The following is a 22382-nucleotide window of genomic DNA, read 5'->3' as shown; positions in this document are numbered from 1 at the left end:
AAATCGAATAGTTATGCTTGCAAAGAATAGCAGATCGTACCTGGTAAATTAGAGGTGAGAACTTAAAAAAAAAAAAATAACTCACGTTGAAGTGATCTTGGAAAGTATCTTGATAACGTGTTATAAAATAATAAAGTAAAACAAGAATAATTGTAGAGAAAGAAGGCTAATTCTTATTTCTTTTTTAGGGATTGATTTGATTTTTATATTTATAGAAAAAAAAGTGACTTAATCAAAAGCCTATTTTAGTTCTAACTTTTTTTTTTTTTTTTTTTGTACTACAATAGTAGCGGACTCCCGCTTAGGTTAAAAGGAGAAGGTGAAATCTGGGGGTTCCAACGTTCCAAGTAGAGGAAGGATGGCTCGAAGCGAAGATTTCGTGTACCGAATCAGTACGATGGATGAGTGGGAATCACTGCAGAAAACAGGCAGCACTTTTGGCGGGGAGCTTGACCGAACCACTGGCTGTATACATCTCAGTAAGCTGCACCAGGTTAGGTTACTCTCTATCCTTCCCTCTTCTCTTGTTGTATGTATTATTGCACATTCATTTATATTTTTCTGGTTGGAGTTCTAATTACCAGTTTTCAGAATACTAAGCCGCCCACCCATTTCGTCTATTTCCCCTATTCCACACAACATATTGCAAACGACCCCTAAGTGTATTGACCTTTTTTCGGAAGGGAGTGTGTGCGAGTTGTTTTTCAAGGCATGTATTAATTATTTTTTGTTGTTGTTGTTTGTACAAATAATTAACTGAAAAAATTGGCAGGTCAATCACTTCTTCTATGGCATATCATGACCTAACTGCACTATAATATTTTTGATCAAGTTCTAATATTTTTCCATAGTTTTTTCGATACTATTTTTGCCACGGCCTCTTCATTTTCATTATTTCTTTTTCTTGGGACTGATTTGAATAGCTTTTCTTGAGGCGGGGGTCTTTTGGAAACAGCTTCTCTGCTGCGTACACTCCACCCTCCCCAGACCCCACTTTGTGGGATTATACTGGGTATGTTAATGTTGTGAAGCTATTCCATGTTAGGTAAACTCCTCCGAATTTGCCATCTATCTCTCTGGTTGCTAATAGGCCCATTGTTGCCTCAAGAAATCATGCTGTTGGATGTCCTACTGTCACAACAAGTGCTATGATTGCAAAACATAAATCACATGAATTTGCGGAGCCAGAATTCGAACAACAAACTTTTATGCCAGTTGACTCTAGTCATGTGACATAACTATACTTACTAATGATTATTGGTACATCAGTGTTATTCATGCAATTATTGTGTCTGTAGACCCTTGTGATGCTGAGATAGATACACCTTTTTAAGGATTGTAGATGCATCAGTGTTATTTGTCCACTTTTTGTCACTAGTGAGCAAGATGGAAAGGACTACATAGAGCTTTGCCTTAGAATAACAATATTTCGTACGAGGATAAATGTTGAGCTTTACCCTAATCCTTGTGGGTTGCTATTATTTTGAGTTGAAGGTTAAAAGTTATTTTCATAGTATTCGCAATTATAAAGCTCAAGGAATTCGTGCCTGATGGTTAATCACACAAGCTTTATCATATACACCTGAAATTTTCATGAATATGGGATAGGGACATGTCGCATGTATGGCTCTCCGATACATTTGGTAGGAAATAATACTCTTGATCGCACTGCTGATGTTCGGGGTTAAAGTTGAAAAAATGTTCCTTGGTGATTCTGACAATTTTTGCACCTATAGTTTACATGGAGTTGCTCTAGCTTGTGAGTCGAGTTCTTTTTTTTTTTTTTTTTTTTTGGTCAGGTAAAAGTTAAAGTTTCATTACTAAATAATGAAACATTAAACTATAGCTAATTAAAACAATTTCATTACTAATAGCACCAAGAAGGTGCTTAAACTGTGCAGCAACAGAAATCACCAATGTGACACACTAGTACATTTCCTGATGCTATGCTCTGTAATTGTCAGTCGAGTTACTTTCTGGTGTGGAAGAATGATGGGATCACCATGGATTAGCTTCACAAGAAATAGACGTTTTGTAAGCATAAAGTGAAACAGGAAATTGGGATAAAAATTCGATTAGTTTTTATTTTGTTGGTTTGAGTTATTGTGTAGTATTTCTATTATCTCTTAACTTAGCTATAGCTATGTGAGGCTCTTTAACCATTGTTGTTACTCACCATATTTACTCCACGCCCCTTATTCGTATATCAATTTCTTTGGGTCACTGGCTATTTGCTGAGAGTTTCAGGTTTAATATTGATATTTTAGCGGCATCCAATAAATCTAAGGGCTCGCTTGGTATGAGGGATAAGGGATAATTAATCCCGGGATTAAGTTTGAGATGAATTTATCCCACGTTTGGTTGGGATAAAATCGCTGTATAACTAATCCCGGGATTAGTTATTTCGGGATTGTAGTGTTATTTTTATCCCTATGGGAGGGTGGGATAACAATCCCGGGATAACTACTCCGACAATAAGTAATCCTGGGATAATTTGTTTCCCAACCAAACAACCCCTAAGTAGTGCCCAGTGTATTGACTTTTTTTTGGGAAGGGAGTGTGTGCGAATTGTTTCTCAAGGCATGCATTCCCTTATCTGATTATGATACCAATTGTCAGTTCTTAGGTCATTGTGTGGTCGAGACTCATGTCAATTGGAATTTGTGTTCTCCACATCTTTGGTTAAGAAAAAATGGGAGTCTATGTCTTACGTGATTACTCCTATTAAACCCTTATCTCTAGACTTAAGTTATTACTAGGATTAGCTTTTGGAAATGCCCGAGGAGAGATGTGGATGCCCCAATGACGAGGTGTGAGAGGTTGGCTATGGGTAGCTTCAGGAGAGGTAGAGGTAGGCCGAAGAAGCATTGGGGGAGGTGATTAGACATGACATGGCGCCGCTCCAGCTTACTGAGGACATGACCTTAGATAGGAAGTTATGGAAGTCGCGGATTAGGGTAGTAGGGTAGTAAGTAGTCGAGCGTCGTCTCGTTGTCACATGAGATAGGTTTACCCTAGCATACCAGTAGTATTAGCACTATTCTCGTAGTTGTTGGCCCCTTGATTTCTGCTACTACATGTTGTTTATTGTACTTCAGTTATCTCTGTATTTTGTTGTGGTTATTGTTCCTTTCTCTGTATGCTTTATCGTTTTCTCTGATTCTTCTTTTACATACGTTTTGATAAGGGTTACTTGAGCCAAGGGTCTTTCGGAAACAACTTCTCTACCTCCACGAGGTAGGGGTAAGGTCTGCGTACACTCTACCCTCCCCAAGATCCCACTTGTGGGATTACACTGGGTATGTTGTTGTTGTTGTTGAAGAGTAGAAATAGAAGAATGAAAAGGATCTGTCAGCGACTAGAGACTTTAAAGTGAAGCAAAACTGGAGTTTAGTTTAGCTCAAAGGAGGTTGGACCATTAACTTTTAGTACCTTGAATATGAAACACATTATTTGGTCTCTCAAACATCTAATTTGGCTGAACATGGTCGTCTACCTAGGAATCATGCTTAGTGACAACATGGGTATCCTTTTTATGGTTCTCCCACTTTCCACATTAAGTTGTCTCACATGGTGCAATCTGGTTATTGTAAACTTTGAAATTTTATCGTATTATAACGACAGTGAATCCAAAAGATGGTAAAAGTTCACCTTTTAATGAATACCATAAGACATAAGTTTTCATCTTGCGTAAGTGCACACAATATTTAAATAAACCAAAGTAGAAAGTATGATAATCTTTTTTTGGGTTGGTAAGTATATTTTTTACTAATTGAAAAACTATACAGTACAAGAAATAACAAATCAGCGGAGTTGAGCACCAGGACTCAAACTCCTCTGTCTTGTATTCTCTACTCTCTTCCCTAGCTCAGTATTTCATCCCTATTACAGGTCCTGGCTACACCTCTATCAAAACTAGTCTGGATAGAAATCTAACAACTGCAAAGTCCTAGCTAATCTTGCCTTCATAGAGTCTCTATAGAACACTTCGTGTACTATCTGTCTAGCAATAGCAGTTGGACTCCTCTGTATATGCTGAAAAACTTCAATGTTCCTTTCTTGCCATTGGAATAAACTGCAGCAGCCAAACACATTCTATAAACCTCAGCTTTAGCACTTCTTCCCCTGAAATGAGATGTAGCCCATTCAATCTCAGCCTGCCATTCCATTAGTGCTCTGGAAATGCCCTGCCACTTAAGTACTTTGGACCATGTTGCTGTAGAGGTAGCACAGATGAAGAACAAATGGGAGTTGTTTTCATCAGCAACAGTATCACACAAAGGGCAACTCATATTCTCTACCAACCACCATTTAGCTAGCCGATCCTTAGAATGAATATCGACACACGAGTCTACTCCATGTGGCCCTCTGAAAATCAGCTCTGAGCATACATCTGCCTGATAGAGAATTTTGCAATGCCAGAAAAGAGTCCTCGCTACAGCCTGCTTCTTCAACAAACTTCTCTGCCTTCAGTATTTTTTGCACCACTCATGAGGCTTGCTTCTCAATTTCAGTGGTGTCCCAGATAGATTTGCCTTTACTATAGTAGTAGATGTGCACCCAATGAATCCACAGGTTATCTTTTTTGCAACAAAGATTCCACAGTAATTTGCATATTGCTGTTGAGTTGCAGATCTTGATATCCAATATATCAACCCTCCTGCAGATTGGGAAAACAGATTTTTTTTTCCCAAGCTATTAGAGCTTTATGAGCCACCTCCACTCCTCCTGTCCATAGAAAAACCTTATACAAGTGCTTTCAATCACCTTTATTATCTTCTTAGGCAACAGGAAAATTTGAGAGCAAAAAGTTTGGATTAAGAAGAGCACACACTTTTGATAATCTGTACTTTTCCAGCATAGGACAGCTGTTTAGCAGTCCAGGATGTCACTTGTTCAAGATTTTCTCTATCAATGGTTGGCATTGGCTAACTGAAAGTCTCTTAGAATTCGGTGGAACCTCTAAGTATCTGATGAGGAGATCACTTTCTGAGAAGCCTAAGACATTAAGAATCTCCTGCTGAATCACTAGACATACACCCCCAAAGAACACTGAGCTTTTATCAAGATTGGCAATTAATCCAGATGATATAGAGAAGTCCTGAAACTTGTTAAACAATAGCTGCACTGATACCACATCACCCCTACAAAATAATAAGAGGTCATCGGCAAACTCCAGTTGTACGATGTTCAATTTCTCACATCTTGGTTAATAACTAAAGTCTGGCTGCAATTTCAATTCCTTTAAGGATCTGCTTAGATACTCCATGGCTAAGACAAAGAAGATGGAGATGAAGGATCCCTTTGTCTCAGCCCTTCTTGGTGGGGAACAAGAAAATTTAGACCGACTAACACCTGCTCCAAGAATACCCATTCTACAGTCATACCCTTCTGCCCATCTATTTTCAGCCTGCATCTTGGAGATACCACCTTCCTTCCATAACCCTTCACAAGCTCATGAGTAAGCATAATATTATCCATAAGAAATCTGCCTGCTAGAATGCAGAGTGACTTCTATCCGTGATAACTCTGCCTGGTATGATAATTGATTTTCAACTAGGAGTGTACAAGAAAAATCAAGTTTCAAAATGAGAATTATCTGATCAGGAAAATTTGTGTTGGATTCTTCTAGTTTTCATGTTTAATCATGCATTAAGTTTCTAGATTCTACCAAGTGAATGCAAAAATAACTTTTAATTAGTCTCAGATAAAGAGCTACTTTTTTGTTGATTAATAACCACCTAACATGAGAATATACCTCACACATAATATAATTTTCAAGTTGTTATTGCCTCAGGTGTTCAGTTATCTATTTCCTTACCTTGGAAAGCACCTGTTATAGAGCACTTTATGTTTTGACATGCAAATTAGGAAGTAGGGTGTACTTTCATGATTTAGCATTCGTGGTCCCAACTATCACCCAAATATCAAAACTCCTGACAGGAAAAAGAAGAAAAGAAGGCTATCTTCAGGAACTTATATTACATGTTTAAAGTGAAATACTTTCAGATTTTGTTAGAGCTCGGTAAATCATGTAAGAAATCAATAGTTCAATTGGTGTTCTATATACAGATAAAAATGATCTAATTTAATATTAGAGTTGTAACCTTGCATATTTTAGAGACCAGTTAGTTTTTCATCTTTAGATTGCATTTAGTTGAGTCTGTTTTATCATCACTCTGACTTAAAAAATTTGAACTTGCAGGTTCAACCAACTTTGCTGAACTTTTTCCTGAACGTTAAGGATGATTTGTACTTGCTGCAGATCGATGCTAAAAGGGTTAGTAGTATTGCCTTCTTGACTTCACCATTTATGAGAACCAACTTTTTTTTTTCTCTTGTGCATGTTGATCATCATGTTTGATACTACAATCAAGATTTTTGGCTTTTCTAATCTAAATATGCTATGTTTGATCAACAGATGAGAGAAGTTTTCCTGTTATGATAGGGTTTATTTTGTTGCAGCTTGGGAATGGGTTGGTTTATGAAGCTGTCGATGACTCAAATGTCTTTCCTCACTTTTATGGCCCATCTCGGAGTTTCAGTCCTCTACCACTAGATGCAGTCATTAAAGGGGAGAAGTTAGTGGTGTCGGATGGAAAATTTATATGCAGCATGCTCAGTTGAATGACTTTATTCCTTGCATTTCAGCCATTGTGTTCGTGTGCTATAATATTAACGTAATACGTGAATCCAAACAGTTGTGGGACACTGAATGGGATTGATGATCTCAAAATTATTGGCTTAATTTATGTTTCTTTTATTCTTTTTGTCTTTTTACTCTTGTTTCATTTTCTTCTTTGTGTTGGTTAGTGATATTGAGAAAATATGAAAGTTTGATTGCTGAAAAACAGCCACCAAAACAGGGTTTATGTTGGAACTGGGAAGTCACTGCCCTGCCGCTAGGGGATCAAAGACACAGCATTGAAATATTCGTTCTGATTAGCTTCTAATTACAGCGATTAGCATATGGAGAGACCACGTGCCCCTCACCTAACTATTGAGCATTGACAACATTTTTCAAAATCAAATACACCAAAATACTAGAAAAATGAAGGAAGTCGATTGAGGTTATGTCCCCTACCTCTATAAATATAAAGGAATTGTTCCATTATTCCTCACTAATAATAGTGGAATCAATGGCATAGAGTCAAGAAGAGCGAAGACTATTAATAAATCAATCCAATAAATTCGCTCATTTTAGAAGGAATTCCTATATGATTTTTAATCGGGAAAGATTAAACACAAGCAAAATTCGCAGTAACATCTCAAGGGAATGTTACTAATGGAACATGTAGGAATAATATGTCCTTTGGGCTAGATCCCATCCCACTTCGAACTTTATGTTTCAAGCACGTTGGCATTTGATTTTCACCATAAAGAGGGAGGATGTTATTCAGCTCGAACGAAGTGAGAGGGCGACTGAAAAGAAGGCTCGACCTACAGGGAGAGGGAATCTCGGTAAAAAACAAAGGCTTGCTTCTTTCTTGATGGTTGCGGAATCAAGCCTAAGGGCAATAGTTGACAGAAGAAGCGAAAGGTATTCTGATATATGGTAAGTTTTTAGTTTTACCTCACTTATTCGTACATTCTATCACCCTTTTGTTTTTCGTGTTTCCTTCGCAAAGATACATTTGTCGCAATAAGCTATAAAAATGAATTATAAATAAAAATACATATGAATTGTAAACACATAATTTTTTCACAATTTCATTTTGGGACCACAACGCGCTAGAGCAGAATAACCATAGTAAATAAAGATACATATGAATTTCATCGAATACTCTTATTGAAATTTAATTTAAGCCACTAATTCTATTAAACTGTCCTGTCGATTATAATATTTTCAAAAGAAAAGTACTGCCGACAGGTATTTTGCCGCCAAATGAAATCATCCTTTCTCTTCATGCTTTGCTTCAGAAGAAAATGTGCAAAAAAAATGCAGTTCATTTAAGCTGCCATTCTAAGAAAATACTAGCAGGTCTATATTTGTCATTTCACCAAAACATAGATAATCATTTTTTACAAGCATATGCGCCAAAAGTTTATCATTGCTTATCTCGAACTAAATTAATAAAAAGGTTATTTCTAAATTTATTGAAGCTCTATTTTAATTCACTAGTTATGTTGTTGGAATACGGTTCCTAATTAGGGGTTCACCATTATTCATTACAACAATGGATGGCCACAAAGCCATTCAACAACTCATACCACAAACATGTTTACCCAATCGTTGGTTAGACAATCATACGCTTTCTCCTGAACGCAGTATAAAGGTCCTCATAACAGATTGTTAATTCATCCATCTTCTTATATATGTTTCAAGAAACAACTGACGTGACCAACTTAGAGGAATAACCTCTAACGTCTATGCCATTAGTTGTTTCTTGTCTTTTTCTACATGCATGAATGTTCTCCCTGTCCCGGTCGAATATATAGTCATTTATAATTAGTACGTAGTACAATTAATCAATATATATCGTCCGAAGTCGATTATATACGTTAAAGATGGTGGGGAAAATAGTGGTTTCGTTGGTATCCTTGATTCTTGTGGTCGGTGTGGTATTGGGAGTGGCGATCGCCCTGCACAAAGGTTCAAAAGACGATGGTCAACAAAGCACCAAAGTCCAAATGAAGGCATCCATTGAAGAGTTCTGTAAACCTGCGGAATTCCAAATAGCTTGTTTTGAGAGCCTTGATTCAGTGGCTAAGAACGATAGTGCTACCATGAAAGATTACCTCTTGGCTTCCTTCAAAGTGACCGGGGACGAAATCAAGAAATCTTTAGCGGTGGTGCAAAATACTCCTATTGACAATAAAACAGATCCTTACAATCACATGGCAGTAGAGGATTGCAAAGAGTTGTTGGAATATGCGGTTGAGGAACTCCAGGACTCCTACTCTATGGTTGGGGATACCGAATTGCATTCCCTCGGCGATCATGTGAGTGAACTGTTGAACTGGCTTGGTGCGGTGTACTCCTATCAAAGCATGTGCATAGATGGTATCGACAAGCCTGAATACAAAGAAGCTTTAGAAAATGGCATGCGGAATGCAACCCAACTCACCCACAACGCAATCAACATCGTAGCAAAGATTTCAACCGTCCTCCAAGCCTTCAACGTCTCAATTGCAAGCACTAATACTACTACATCATCTAATAATCACCGCCGCCTCCTTGGTTACCCTACTTGGTTCCCAGTTGCCGACCGTAAGCTTTTAGCAGGAGGAGGACGACATAGGATAACTCCTCATGCAGTGGTCGCCAAGGATGGCAGTGGCCAGTACAATACCGTCGCTGCTGCCCTCGCTGCATATCCTAAAAACCATAGAGGCAAATACTTTGTCTATGTCAAAGCTGGAATCTATGACGAGCATATCATCATCTCTAAAAAGCAACCAAACGTCTTTATCTACGGCGATGGAGCAGGGAAAACCATCATTACCGGAAATAGAAACTTTGGTCTCATGAAAATAACCACACAAGACACTGCTACTTTCGGTATGTATTACTCACTAGTATTAACCATGCATGCATGCATCTATATAAACATTAATTGATTCCTTTGATTACATTAGTCATTTTATACTGACTAGATGTATATATGTATATAATGGCAGCTGTTCTTGGCAATGGGTTCGTTGCTAGGAGCATTACCTTCCGCAACACTGCTGGTCCACAAGGGCACCAAGCCGTGGCTCTTCGAATTAACGGTGATATGGCTGCCGTTTTTGACTGCAGCATTGAAGGTTATCAAGACACCTTGTACTATCAAAACCATCGGCAATTCTATCGCAACTGTGTCATATCTGGTACCATAGATTTCATTTTTGGCAGGGGCTCAGCAGTAATCCAGAATAGTTTGATCATAGCGAGGAGACCTTTGGAGGGCCAGTACAACACTATCGCTGCCGATGGCAAAGAAATAGCAAGTAAACCAGGTGGGGTGGTATTCCAGAACTGCAGAATCGTTCCAGAAAAGGAATTGTTTCCGGTCAGGTTCCAGCTTGCGTCTTACTTGGGCCGTCCCTGGAAGCCCTACGCAACAACGGTATTCATGGAGAGCGAATTGGGTGATTTCATCCGCCCAGAAGGTTGGATGATATGGGAAGGCAAATCGTTCGAGCGGACCTGTCATTACTCCGAGTTTGCCAACCGCGGACCGGGTGCTCTCAGCAATAACAGGAACAAGAGCTTCCAGAACTTCCGTCTTATTAACCCATTTGAAGCAGCTCAATACACAGCTGATCGCTGGATTAATGGATATCTCTGGTTGAGGCACACTGGTGCGCCTTTTTACCTTGGCCTCGGAGGAAGATAAATCAAAATATGTACTCTACTACAAAACTAATTAAGCTAAGCTTGTCCCACACAATATATATATATAGACCGGGAACATCATTCGTTCAGATCATGGAGAATATTCATTATACTTTCTTTTTGAATTTATTAATGCTGCATGAAAATTCCATACCGTTTCAATATTTCTCTATGACTGTCGTGTTATTGGGGATTGGATCCCCTCCAGTAAATAATGCTCCAGTATTGTTCAATACCACTCTAGATGGAAGCCACATGTCCTATAAAATTTTAAAGGCCTAGATTACATCCCTGTATCCATATTGTAATAAAACCTTTTTCTCACCTTATATATATATATATATATATATATATATATATATATATATATATATATATATATATTTTTTTTTTTTTTTACAGAATCTACTTTATCCTCCATCCTCTACAACTTTCCTTTCTTCTCCCAAATGAAAGAGTAAATAAAGAACTCCAACTAAGTGATAAGAAGCTCATCTAATAGAAATTAATTTTCTTACTACAGATTCGAAATTTAAATTTATTGATAAATTACCAATTCACAAGCTATGTCTTTTTTTTTTGTAATTCACATGCTATGTTTGAGCTCTCAGTTTTCATAATGTGTTAACACAGCTTAATGGTAAGCACTATTGAAAAACATTTTATTATGGGCAATCTAGTAGAAACAGATCTTGTGTTCTTCTCTGACATGGGTTTCTTAATGCATTGACAATCTTTGTGTTGTGGTAAAATTGGATAAAAGGAGTAGAAGAATGCATTGATGGATAATTCAATTGCTCTCTGCAAAACAGAAGAAAAGGCAAGTTGCCATTGGAAGCTGGATTAAAGAATGCAAGAGCAGGATACAACGTTTTAGGCTCTGTATTTTTTTAGAATTTTTGACTGAAATAATTCATTATTTAAAACATTTAATAAAAATAATACAATTTTCTGATTTTTTTTTACCAAAATAGAATAAACGTATGCCTCAGTAACGTTTTATAAATTATTTTATTTCAAAAAATTAACGGGCAAAACTAACGGTATACAGATTTAACGGAAGTATAAGACGTTACTGTGACTAACGATTCAACCTTAAAACGTTACTCTCAGTAACGACTTTCTGCTCCTTACATGAATTGATTTGACTAGTATACCCTGTAAAGTATTACAGTCAGTCACAATACTTTGCTTAAAGTTTACACCCGTGCTTGATGATTTTTGTCTCAATGGTTTCGATACCTCATCCTCAGTTCCTTGTGGTTTGATCAATCTTTGAAAGCAATCAACTGTAACAAGACCATCAAGTGTTCCATCTCTCACATAAATCTTCATTCACCTCCTCTTTCTATAATTTTTTTTCTTCGCTATTCTTGTAGAGGAATTAACAACTTGTATAGTTGTTCCTTGATTAGTTAGTTACACACTAGAAGTTAGTTGATAAGCTACACAGTTAGTAGGAGTTAGTTATAGTTAGGAATGTTAGTTAGCTAATGTCAATTGTAATTAGTAGCAATGACAACTGTAATTGTTAGTTAGTAACAGCTTATTATATCCCGCATTTTTGTACATTGGGATGTTCCGAGCAAGTTGCGGAAAGTTAAGGGCAAGGCCATTTTCCGGTTTTGTTTGAATGCGCAAGTCGCTTATAATATTATTGGCATGGAATATTAAGGGCAAACTTGGAATTTGGAAATTTCTATTAATTCATGACTTCTTGGAGAAGCCATTGTGGCCGTGGGCCCCACTTATGCCTTGGCCACTTGTTGCAAGCCATGCAATAAAACATGTGTTTATCTTATGCTTTAGTGGCCAAAAACACATTTGTGGGAAAAGATGACAAGGGAGAATTCATCTTTTAAAATTTAAGAAATTTCTAGAAAATTGGAGAAAAAGAAAACAAAAAAAAAAAAAAAAAAAAAGAGAAAAGAGAGGGAGTGGCGGCCATATGTGCATATGCACATGTATATATATATAATAAGAGAAGGCAACACAAGGCACCACTTATCATTTGTCCACCTAGAAAATTCAAGAAAACATGAAGAGAGAAAAGAAGGAGAAAAAACGGCCAAGAGAGGCCGGCCGAACAACTTACAAGGTTGATCATGAAGATTGTTTTCTTCAAGCTTTCATACCAATTGGAAGGTTCTCTACGACATGGAGTGGTTGTTGGAACAAGAAAACCATTCGTTGTTGCAATTCATCAAGCCTAGCCGAGGGAGAAGTTGAATGGAAAAAGGTGAGGTTCAATCTTCTTTACATGTTTCATAGGAGTTTATGCATGTTGTAAGATGTAGAAATGAATGAAATTCATGAAGGGTTGCATATTGAGGCTTGGCCGTGTGTATTGTATTGTGGTCGTGTGTGTGTGTGTTGTTGCGTAGGAGTGAAGGACTAATTGTATTTAGCGTGTTGGGTGTTGTTGTAATGCGTTGAAATGGATGGAAATTCATGAAGTTGTGTGTGATTGGTGTGGTGGCCGAATGGTGGTTGTTGGTGTGGAAGAGATGAACAAATTTTATTTAGTAGCATGCTTGTTGTTGTTGTGGATATTATGATGTAAAATGAAGGTTTAATGATTCATGTTGAAGTTGTAGTGTTGCGGGCTGTTTTGGAAAATTAATATGATTTTAATATAGTTTCTTGGATTTATGGAAATAATGTTGTAAATGTGTGGATTATGAGTGTCATTGATGAATTTGGAAGGAAGAAATGTATTGTTGTTATTCCTATGGAAATTGGTGATTTCGGGTCCAATGGTGTGTTGGGTGGATTATTTTGAATATTGTATAAGTTGCTTGGAATGTTCTTAAATCGTGTTTGAATGGTCTCGGGTTAATACTTGAACGTATGATCAATGAAGTTGGCTTGATTGTATGCGGTTTATTTGAATGTAAATGGGATGTGGATGAACTATGTAAAGAAGAATTGCTAATGTTAGAATGCGTTTGAAATTATTTATCGAAGTTGTTGGAATGATTGTTGGTTTGGTTGTTGTGATTTGGCCGAGTTAAATTCTCGGGGATGTTGGATTAATAGGGGAGATTCGCCTAAATTTTACGAGAAAAAGTGACGGTTTGGAATTGGGTTCTTTAATGCTTATGGCTAATGTTGGGTGTCCAATGACATTATTGTAGATCGTGAGAAGCCGAGACGTAAGTTTGGATTAGTTCAGAGGGCGGCCAAGGTATGTAAAGCTCACCTTTCTTTCTTTGGCATGTCTTAGTGTAAATAGGCTATGATATGATCCCCGAGGTAATTCTACTCCTCCGATCCGAGCAAGTTCACGATCCTTATTTGCTTCTTGATATCCGTATTCGTAATGTAGTTAAATTATGGTCCTTACGCTTTTGTATGACTAAATATGAATGTGTATAGAAAGACTTTGTTTGTAAAAGAGTCTGTAACTACGAATGTCCGTAACTTTCGTAGATGGAATCGGATGGCCTTGAAACCTTCGTAGGAAGTTTTGTAAGGTGTAATGACCTTAAACCTCCATAGGCGGGCTCGGATCGGTTTGATGATTTTCCGTGGCCCGCAAGATATTCTCGGATAGTTCTAACAACTTGCTAAAAAGAACTTAATATGACTGTTATTCCGACACTCGAGGATGCTTACTTAGTTATCCGTTAAGTCTGTATGAGGATTCTTATACATATGATTCCGATACGTAACTATGATGACCAAAGTTTTATTTGACAAGTCCCGAGTGACCTCCGAAAGAAATTGGATTTAACTATGACTATTGGTTTGACTTTTAAATGATAGTCCGGTTTGATTGTTCTATGGAATACGTGTATAGGTATGAAATGAGAATCCATATGTATATGATTTTGTACGTAACTATGATTAATAAAGTTTTAGTTGATATGTTTCCGAATAATATCCCAAGAGATTTGATATGACTAATGCTATTGGCTTGTAAATGATAATTTGTTCGATTATTCTCATAAGTCCGTACAAATGTTGTAATGCATATAGATCCCACGATTCGCTCGTGCATATTATTGTTACTTTTTTCGCCGAGTCCGGCAGTTACATTATCGTGCGCACAATCCGAAGTATGATGAGCTTCCGAGAGGTATGATGAGCGACTAATATTATGGTGTTATGATGTGTCCGGCACGCCGAGCCCATCGCCGGGGTACCGTGGTTATATGATATGATGTGTGATGGAGATACGGAGATCCGAAACTTCGAAGTATGATGAGTTGTGGCGCCCAAGGCAGGGGGCGACCACGTTCCTCCGCCGGGTCCTATTACGGACCGCATAGGGTATGTGATATGAAAATCTGATGATCTGATGACATGATGATTTGATAATGTGATGGTCTGATAATATAATGAATCTGTTCTGATGATGCGGTAATATGACGATTCTGTTTAATCTGATAATACGATAACATGATGATTTTGTTTAAGGTGATGATATGTTGTGTATACGTATTCAGAAATATGATCTGCTGGTTTCAGAGCCGGTGGTGGGGCAAACCCAATGGTGGGGCAAACCCAATGGCGAGGCAAAATTCCGCGCTGGTTTAGGCGAATCCCACATTGGTCTAGGCGAATCCCACATTGGTTTAGGTGAATCCCACATCGGCTAATGTCAGCTACTATGATATGCTCTATTTTATATACATATGATATAGAAATGTTCTCAGAAGAAAGCTAAGTATTTTGAGCGTTCTGATTATTATATATACCGTACCTCTTACGCACTATTTGTATTACCGATGCGTACTTCGATATTCGACTATTATGCACATTTTCCGTACTCCTCATTTCGGTTATGATCTCGTTTCCGTATTCCATGCTTTACATACTCGGTACATATTCCGTACCGACCCCCTTTCTTCGGCCGCGTTTCATGCCGCGGTACACCGACGCAGTAGAAGACATTAGTGGAAGACGTTCCAATTGGATTGGCGAGCTCCACTTCCTCCGGAGTCTTCGCCGAGTCGAGTTTGTTTGTGTTATGATATCGAGTCATGTTAGAAACTTTGCGGACAGAGTCGTGTGTATAAGATGTCGATTGTGAGCGCTCATGCAAGGGCCGTTGTTTTGTTATACATGATATTGCAGATTTTGTACGGTTGCAAGTTTTGTTTGATTTGAAGACGATATAAAGTATGTTCGTTTTTCGAAAAATTTCATTATGCATTTATGATCTGGTTAAGGGCCCATTATGACTACGAGTATTATGATAGTCAGAGGGTTCGCTCGGCCCTAAGTAAGGGTCGGGTGCCCATCACACCCTATCGGATTAAGGGTGTGAGATACATGACCATCCACTATGAGCATATAGTCGGCTGAGCTTGTATATATACATGACACAAGTGAATGAGAAAGCAAGAGAAGATATTTTCCCAAATCAGTTTCCATCAATTTCATAGTCTGTTTCTTCTCTTCTCTTTGAACCTTAACATAGGTCAGTAGATTCACTTTACTTTACTGTTAATTGATGATTATATGATGAAATTGATGAAAGTTAACATGGTATCAGAGCATTATTGATCGAATCTACGGGTTTTCTTCAAGGATCTGCAGGAAACTGAGAGTTTTTTCGATCGAACAATTATTTTTTCTTCATCGAGTTGTTATTTTGGCTTAATCATAAAGAAATTCTATGGCGGTTGAAGATATTGGTGAGCAAATTCAAGTTCCACAAAATGTTGCACAAACCACACGAAATGATACTGAGATTGAGTTGGATTACAATCATCCACTCTATCTCTATGCGTCTGATGGACCTAGTTCACTTTCAGTTGGAATTCAATTGATTGGAATGGAGAATTATAGTTTGTGGAGTCGTGCAATGAATCTGGCATTGATGGGAAGGAATAAGATAGGTTTCATAGATGGATCAGTCAAACAAGACACTTATGGAGTCAATCGAATGCGTCAATGGGATCGATGTAATGCAATAATTGTTTCATGGATTATGGGAAATGTTGCGAATGAATTGTTGAATGGAATTCTGTTTTGTTCAAGTGCACATTTAGTCTGGGAAGAATTGAAGGAACGAATTGATAGGGTCAATGGATCCAGGATATATCAACTGCACAAGGAGATTTTCATACTTACGCAAGGGACATCTTCAATCTCAGTTTATTTCACAAAATTAAAGGACTTGTGGAATGAATATGATTCTATTATTCCACCTAGACCTTGTGATCGTGAGAAGTCAAAGGATTCGGGGCGGCGCGCTTCAATATAAGAGATTGCTACAATTTTTAATGGGACTAAATGAAGGATATAGTCGAGCGAGTCGGTTATTTTTCAAGTACAATTTGCCAAGCATAAATCAGGCTTATGCAATGTTGGTTCAAGATGAGAGATAAAAATAATGTATGGAAGAAGCTATGCAGTTAGTCAATATGTGGATCCTACAAAATTAAAGGACTTGTGGAATGAATATGATTCTATTATTCCACCTAGACCTTGTGACTGTGAGAAGTCAAAGGATTCAGTGGTGCAGCTTCAATATAAGAGATTGCTACAATTTTTAATGGGACTAAATGAAGGATATAGTCAGGCAAGGAGTCAGATTTTGCTGAAGTACAATTTGCCAAGCATAAATCAGGCTTATGCAATGTTGGTTCAAGATGAGAGATAAAAATAATGTATGGAAGAAGCTATGCAGTTAGTCAATATGTGGATCCTACAGCTTTATTCACTGCTAGAACCACAACAAATTAGAATCATCAACGACCAAAGAGGAGCTACAATTTGGAGTGTGATTTTTGTCATATGAAGGGACACACAAGAGATCTGTGTTACAAACTGATGAAGTGTGACTTTTGTCATCAAAAGGGACATGTAAAGGAAAACTGTTTCAAACTGATAGGTTATCCAGCAGATTTTAAGTCCAAAAGGAAGAATGGTGATGCTGCTGGTTCACACATGAATACTGCAGGTCATGGTTACATGGTGCAAGGAGAGAGTAACATGATGAATGGAGTTGGAAGCCCAAGCATGCCTGCAGGACATGGATACATGATGCAACGTGAGAGTAGCAACATGCGGGCAGCTAGAGGATACATGGCTCAGGGTGCTGTGAACACATCACCCCTCTTCACCAGAGACCAATTCAATCAGATACTGAATCTGCTCAACAATTTAGGAAACAACACCAACAGTAACACTACTAGTGCCACTTCAGGAAGCAATGAGGGTAATACACTCATGGCAGGTATGCCTTTCTTAGATAGAAGAGATAGTGATGTTATTTTTAAGTGGATTGTTGACTCTGGTGCTACAAACCTTATGATTATTAATGAACATCTATTGTTGCATGACACAAAAATAGGAAATAATGGTCATGTTCAACTGCCAACTGGAGAATCTACTAGAGTGACACACACTGGCAGTTGTCCTTTGTCTAGAAGTGATGTGATCACAAATGTTCTTTTTGTACCAGCTTTTAAGTTCAATCTTCTGTCTATTTCTAAACTGACAAAGCAGCTAAATTGCAATGTGAATTTTTATCCTGGATTTTGCATCTTTCAGGATCTCTTCGCTGGGAGAGTGAAGGAGATTGGTAAAGAGCAAGAAGGTCTGTACATTTTACTTTCTCAGCTGAATAAAACACAAGTGAATAAAGGATGCACAAGGATGGACAGATCATTAGCTATAAAAGAAGTCACTGATCCTGCTCTATGGCACCAAAGATTGGGACATGTTCCTATGGGAGTATTATGGAAACTTTCTGTTTTTCAGCATAAAAATAATTTCTCACTAGAGAACTGTGTTGTATGTCCACTAGCCTGACAAACTAGAGTCCTTTTTCCATGCAGTGACAGTAGAATGATAGCATCTTTTCTTTTAGTTCATATAGATGTATGGGGCCCATATAAGACTACAACTTATAATGGAATGAAATACTTTTTGACTCTGGTAGATGATTTCTCTAGATGGACTTGTACATTCTTGTTAAGAGTTAAATCTGATGTGTCTGAACTTTTGAAATCATTTCTTGCAATGGTTATGAATCAGTTTGGCAAACAGGTTAAGGTACTTAGATCTGACAATGGTTCAAAATTTTTCAATCAGTCTTGTGGAGAACTTTTTAAGTCACATGGAATTATTCACCAAAGTTCTTGTCCTTACACCCCCCAACAAAATGGGGTGGTTGAGAGGAGACATCGACATATCTTAGAAACTGCTAGAGAAATCAAGTTTCAAGGTTACTTACCTGATAAGTTTTGGGTTGTTGTATTGAGGCTACTACATATGTAATCAACAGAGTGCCCTTGTCTAGTTTGGGTCATAAATCCCCTTTTGAGATGTTATATCTCAGACCACCATCTTTGCTACACATGAGGGTTATTGGCTGCTTATGCTATGCTAAAAAGTTGCCTAGACAAGATAAGTTTAGTGCCAGGGCCATCAAGGCTGTTTTGCTTGGTTATGGCATTCATCGTAAAAGGGTATAAATTGTATGATCTTGAGAATAAAGTTTGTTTCATTAGTAGAGATGTGGTATTCCATGAACTGATTTTTCCTTTTCAACACCTAAGCAATGAGGATCACATATCCTATCCAACACTGCACAATTTTCCTCCTTTATCACCAGATGTTTTACCTTCTTCTTTACCACCAGCTTCCACTCCTCTTACTGTATTGCCACCTGATCATTCCTCCACTTTACCATTTTTACCCTCACCTGATCCATTGCCACTAGCTCCTCTCTTACATCCTCAAGAACATTTGTCTACTGCAGAACTGCAAGAAGCAATTGCATATTCATTATACTTATTTCACTCACACTAATATAGTCATATTCATTCTAGGCAGCCTTCATTCTATCTCTAACATGCGCCTTCCGTCTAATATGCTCGCATGCTTTGAGAAAAAGTTAACGAGATCATATGTTGAAAATGATGATTTCGTAAGTATTAATTTCATCATCTAATTTATTTTTTATTTTCAATTGTTTTTTTAGTTTTAGTAATAACATGTATTTTTGCAGATCCTTCCTAGTAACATTTCGGAATTTCTTCCAAACTTTGACAAAGAAGCTGTTGTTCTTTATGGCTATCGTGCGTACTATATGAAATACAAAATTGGTGCATATACGCGCCTCGTTGCTGGGCCGGGAAACACTTTATCGATGCTAACGGATTGAGGAAAGGAAATGTGTTGTGTTTTAAGGTCCGTGAAGTTGAGAACCGATAATCTTCTTTGTTAATATAAAAGCTAGAGATCATAGTGATAGATTAGGTCTCCGTGTTTCCTTTTTAAGTAATTTACGTATGAAATTTCTTTCTGAATGTATGATCTAAGTAGAAATTTCTTTCTGAATGTATGATCGACGTAGAAATTTAAAGTTGCTAAGGGTAAATATGAACCATTCCCCAAAGAACAGAGGTAAATCTGGCCTTTTTCCCATTAATTCTCTCAATTCCCGGGCGATTGCACCAAAAATTTGAGTTCCTTTTGGATTTCCTTCTTGATCAATAACTGCTTCTGCAAAGATTGTCATCATATCGTATTATCATCCCGTTGTCACGTTTGAGTTCTTTACAGGTACGCACAATTACAGCTCTAACTATTTCTGATCTTTCTAGGGGCATGCATACATAAAGGGGTTACAGGTGTTGCATGCTCAGCCAGCCTCCTCAGTGCGTCCTGTCATCAAGCCGTACCAAGTGAACAACCTTGAAAGGGAACCTCAAGGGCCTGCATAGGCATCTGTTAGGGATGTCCGAGGCACCCATACGAGTCAGGAAACTCTATGGCGGCGCTCTGCCTCCGGGCTAGCATTGGGCGCATAATTGGTGCCGAAAGCTTAACGTACGGACCGATTATGCCCTGCGAGCTATCTTTGGGAATGATAAAGACCTTCGTGCCAATTAAGCAGTTCAGGGTTTCACCCTTAAGGACTTCGAGCACTTTTCAACCACTAAAACGACAATCCAAACTTTTGCGTATCCTTGATGTATCGAGCGCCATTTTATTAATTATACAAATATAAGTAGGGTTCTATATAAAATATTGAAGTTTTGGAGTCTCAAAGCACAGATTAATATACGACTAAACTACGTAAAAAAAGTGAAAATGTTATAAGAGGTTGTTTTTGGAAAATGGTGGACTCTTATAAAGCGCATTTTCATCGCGCTATAGGTGAGAAAAAAATACATTTAGCGTAGCATAATACCGCGCTAAAGCACTTAACGGGGCTTCTTCGGTTAAATCTTTAAAGACATGATATTTTATTCTTATTAAAGATATTTACGTAACTTTTTTTTTTGTTAGGGTATTTTGGCTCAAATGTTTTTTTGCGGTCACTTTGGTTCCGGACTCTTTGGAGCAGTTGGGTGGCTAAACGCGAGTACTTGAGGTCCTAACTCCACCACGTTAAAAGAAAGAAGGGAAGAAGTCTGAGAATTGGAAGTCCGGAGATGGCTATGGTTCTTCTTGTACCCAGTTCGCCCCTCTTGGCAAAAGCTGCTGTTATTCGTGTTTCGTGCTTCTCTACTGCTAGTAAAGTACATCACAATCTGTGTGAAACGCTCTTCCCTTCTTCTTCTTCTTCTTCTTCTTCTTGTTTCTCTTTTTTGATTTCTGCTCATCTCCCCCCAACAGATTGAAGCAAGAAAAAACAAGTCTCCTTCGCCCAGGCTGTTTGATAAGCTGTTCCTTAGTCTATTCCGGAACAAAATGGTCCAGGTAGGTAATACAAGCCCCTTCCCTTTTTCACCCTCCACTTCATATCTGTAATTAATAATAGTCCTCCAAACAATTGATAGGAGACTGGCTGGGACTCTGAAAAGCCTGGCTACGACGGTCTAATTGAAGTGGCCCATCGTCTCACCCTTGCTCAAAACAATTCCCAAACTAGAGACGCCTCGGTAACATCATTCCAACTCTCTTCTTTTCTTTTTTCCCTACTTATTTGATAGTCATAGAATAGTGGCCAAGTAGGCTGTAGATTTCCATAGTGATAACTGCAAGTGTGATGACAGGTTCGGATATTGAGATCATTATTTCCTCCTTTGTTGTTGGAGCTCTACCGGATGCTTGTTGCACCTATAGCTAGTGGTAAATTTGCAGCCTTGATGGTCGGTGAGTTACATTTTCTTGACTTCCCTTTATACTTAACCAGCTACTTCTCCACTCAATATTTGAATGTTATACTTCTGAAAGCAAGGGTCACTGCATTATCTTGTCAATGGCTTATGGGTCCATGCGCTGTTAATTCCGTGGATCTTCCTAATGGTTCCTCTTTGATGAGCGGGGTTAGTATTTCTGTTCCCTTACTTGATGTTACACTTTTACAATTAAAATTTTGATCTCTGGAAATTATTGTTCGAATAGGTTTTCGTGGAGAAATGCAAGTACTTGGAAGAGAGCAAATGTGTGGGTTTATGCATTAATACATGTAAACTCCCTACACAGGTCAGTTTTCTGGATTGATAATTATAGTTGGATTCTTTTGATGCATTTGCATTGCTGACTTTTTGTCACTCTTTATCTGGCAAAGTACTTTGACGGTTGCTTTAATATCGCGTATAAAACATCCATATCTGGTAGATTGTATTTGCTTCATTCATGTTTTCCCTTCTTTATTTTTCCTTTTATGTGTGTGGATTATCTAGAGCAGGATGTTGAATTCTATTTTTGACTTTATAATATACGGTTTGATTATAAAAGCAGCATATGCTAGTACATATTAGGTTGCTCCTTGCCTAAGCAGCCAATTCAGGAAATAGAGCACGGCTAAAGAATTTTATTGACAATTGAGAGACGTACAGCACAAAAAGGAGCTGATGTTTGGGCATGAAGCCCCAAATAACATCATCGTGCTAGCTACCAAACACTGAAGAACATTAATAGGTGTAAAACTAGAGAGAGAAAGCTAGAGAAAAGGTAGAGAGGGAAAAAACATTGTTCGAGTCTTTTAAATTGTTGTTATTTCATCAACATATAAAATATCAGATATAGTCACATTTTCAACACCATTGCCTCTAAAGTTCATGCCATTAATCCATTCCAATCTTGCTGCCATCTTTACCATCATACTCACTGCGTCCATCCAAAAATAAAAAAAAGGCTTCTC

At 37.9% G+C, this 22382-nt stretch overlaps 3 protein-coding genes across 4 annotated transcripts; all 3 read left to right on the top strand.

Moving 5' to 3' along the window:
* The first annotated feature begins 276 nt into the window (after window positions 1-276).
* On the top strand, window positions 277-6766 carry LOC132053135 (uncharacterized). 2 transcript variants are annotated; one of them, XM_059444998.1, is made up of 3 exons: window positions 277-493; window positions 6206-6280; window positions 6422-6533. In XM_059444998.1, the coding sequence occupies exons 1-3, from the start codon at window positions 359-361 to the stop codon at window positions 6443-6445; spliced, it is 234 nt and encodes a 77-aa protein (XP_059300981.1). In that variant the 5' UTR covers window positions 277-358; the 3' UTR covers window positions 6446-6533. The 2 variants fall into 2 exon arrangements, with proteins under 2 accessions (XP_059300981.1, XP_059300980.1); XM_059444997.1 differs by having other exon boundaries at window positions 280-493; window positions 6466-6766.
* A 1538-nt stretch (window positions 6767-8304) lies between these two features.
* On the top strand, window positions 8305-10552 carry LOC132053134 (pectinesterase 4-like). Its single transcript, XM_059444996.1, has 2 exons — window positions 8305-9502; window positions 9622-10552. The coding sequence occupies exons 1-2, from the start codon at window positions 8509-8511 to the stop codon at window positions 10320-10322; spliced, it is 1695 nt and encodes a 564-aa protein (XP_059300979.1). The 5' UTR covers window positions 8305-8508; the 3' UTR covers window positions 10323-10552.
* Window positions 10553-20632: 10080 nt separating this feature from the next.
* On the top strand, window positions 20633-22292 carry LOC132054752 (beta-carotene isomerase D27, chloroplastic). The gene is made up of 6 exons (XM_059446717.1): window positions 20633-20811; window positions 20909-20992; window positions 21073-21174; window positions 21289-21388; window positions 21470-21561; window positions 21641-22292. The coding sequence occupies exons 1-6, from the start codon at window positions 20725-20727 to the stop codon at window positions 21737-21739; spliced, it is 564 nt and encodes a 187-aa protein (XP_059302700.1). The 5' UTR covers window positions 20633-20724; the 3' UTR covers window positions 21740-22292.
* The last annotated feature ends 90 nt before the right edge of the window (window positions 22293-22382 follow it).

This window comes from Lycium ferocissimum, chromosome 4 (genome assembly GCF_029784015.1).
Source record: "Lycium ferocissimum isolate CSIRO_LF1 chromosome 4, AGI_CSIRO_Lferr_CH_V1, whole genome shotgun sequence".
Taxonomy (NCBI): domain Eukaryota; kingdom Viridiplantae; phylum Streptophyta; class Magnoliopsida; order Solanales; family Solanaceae; genus Lycium; species Lycium ferocissimum.
The sequence above is the reverse complement of the archived record's forward strand: the minus strand, read 5'-3'. Positions and strand labels throughout refer to the sequence as shown.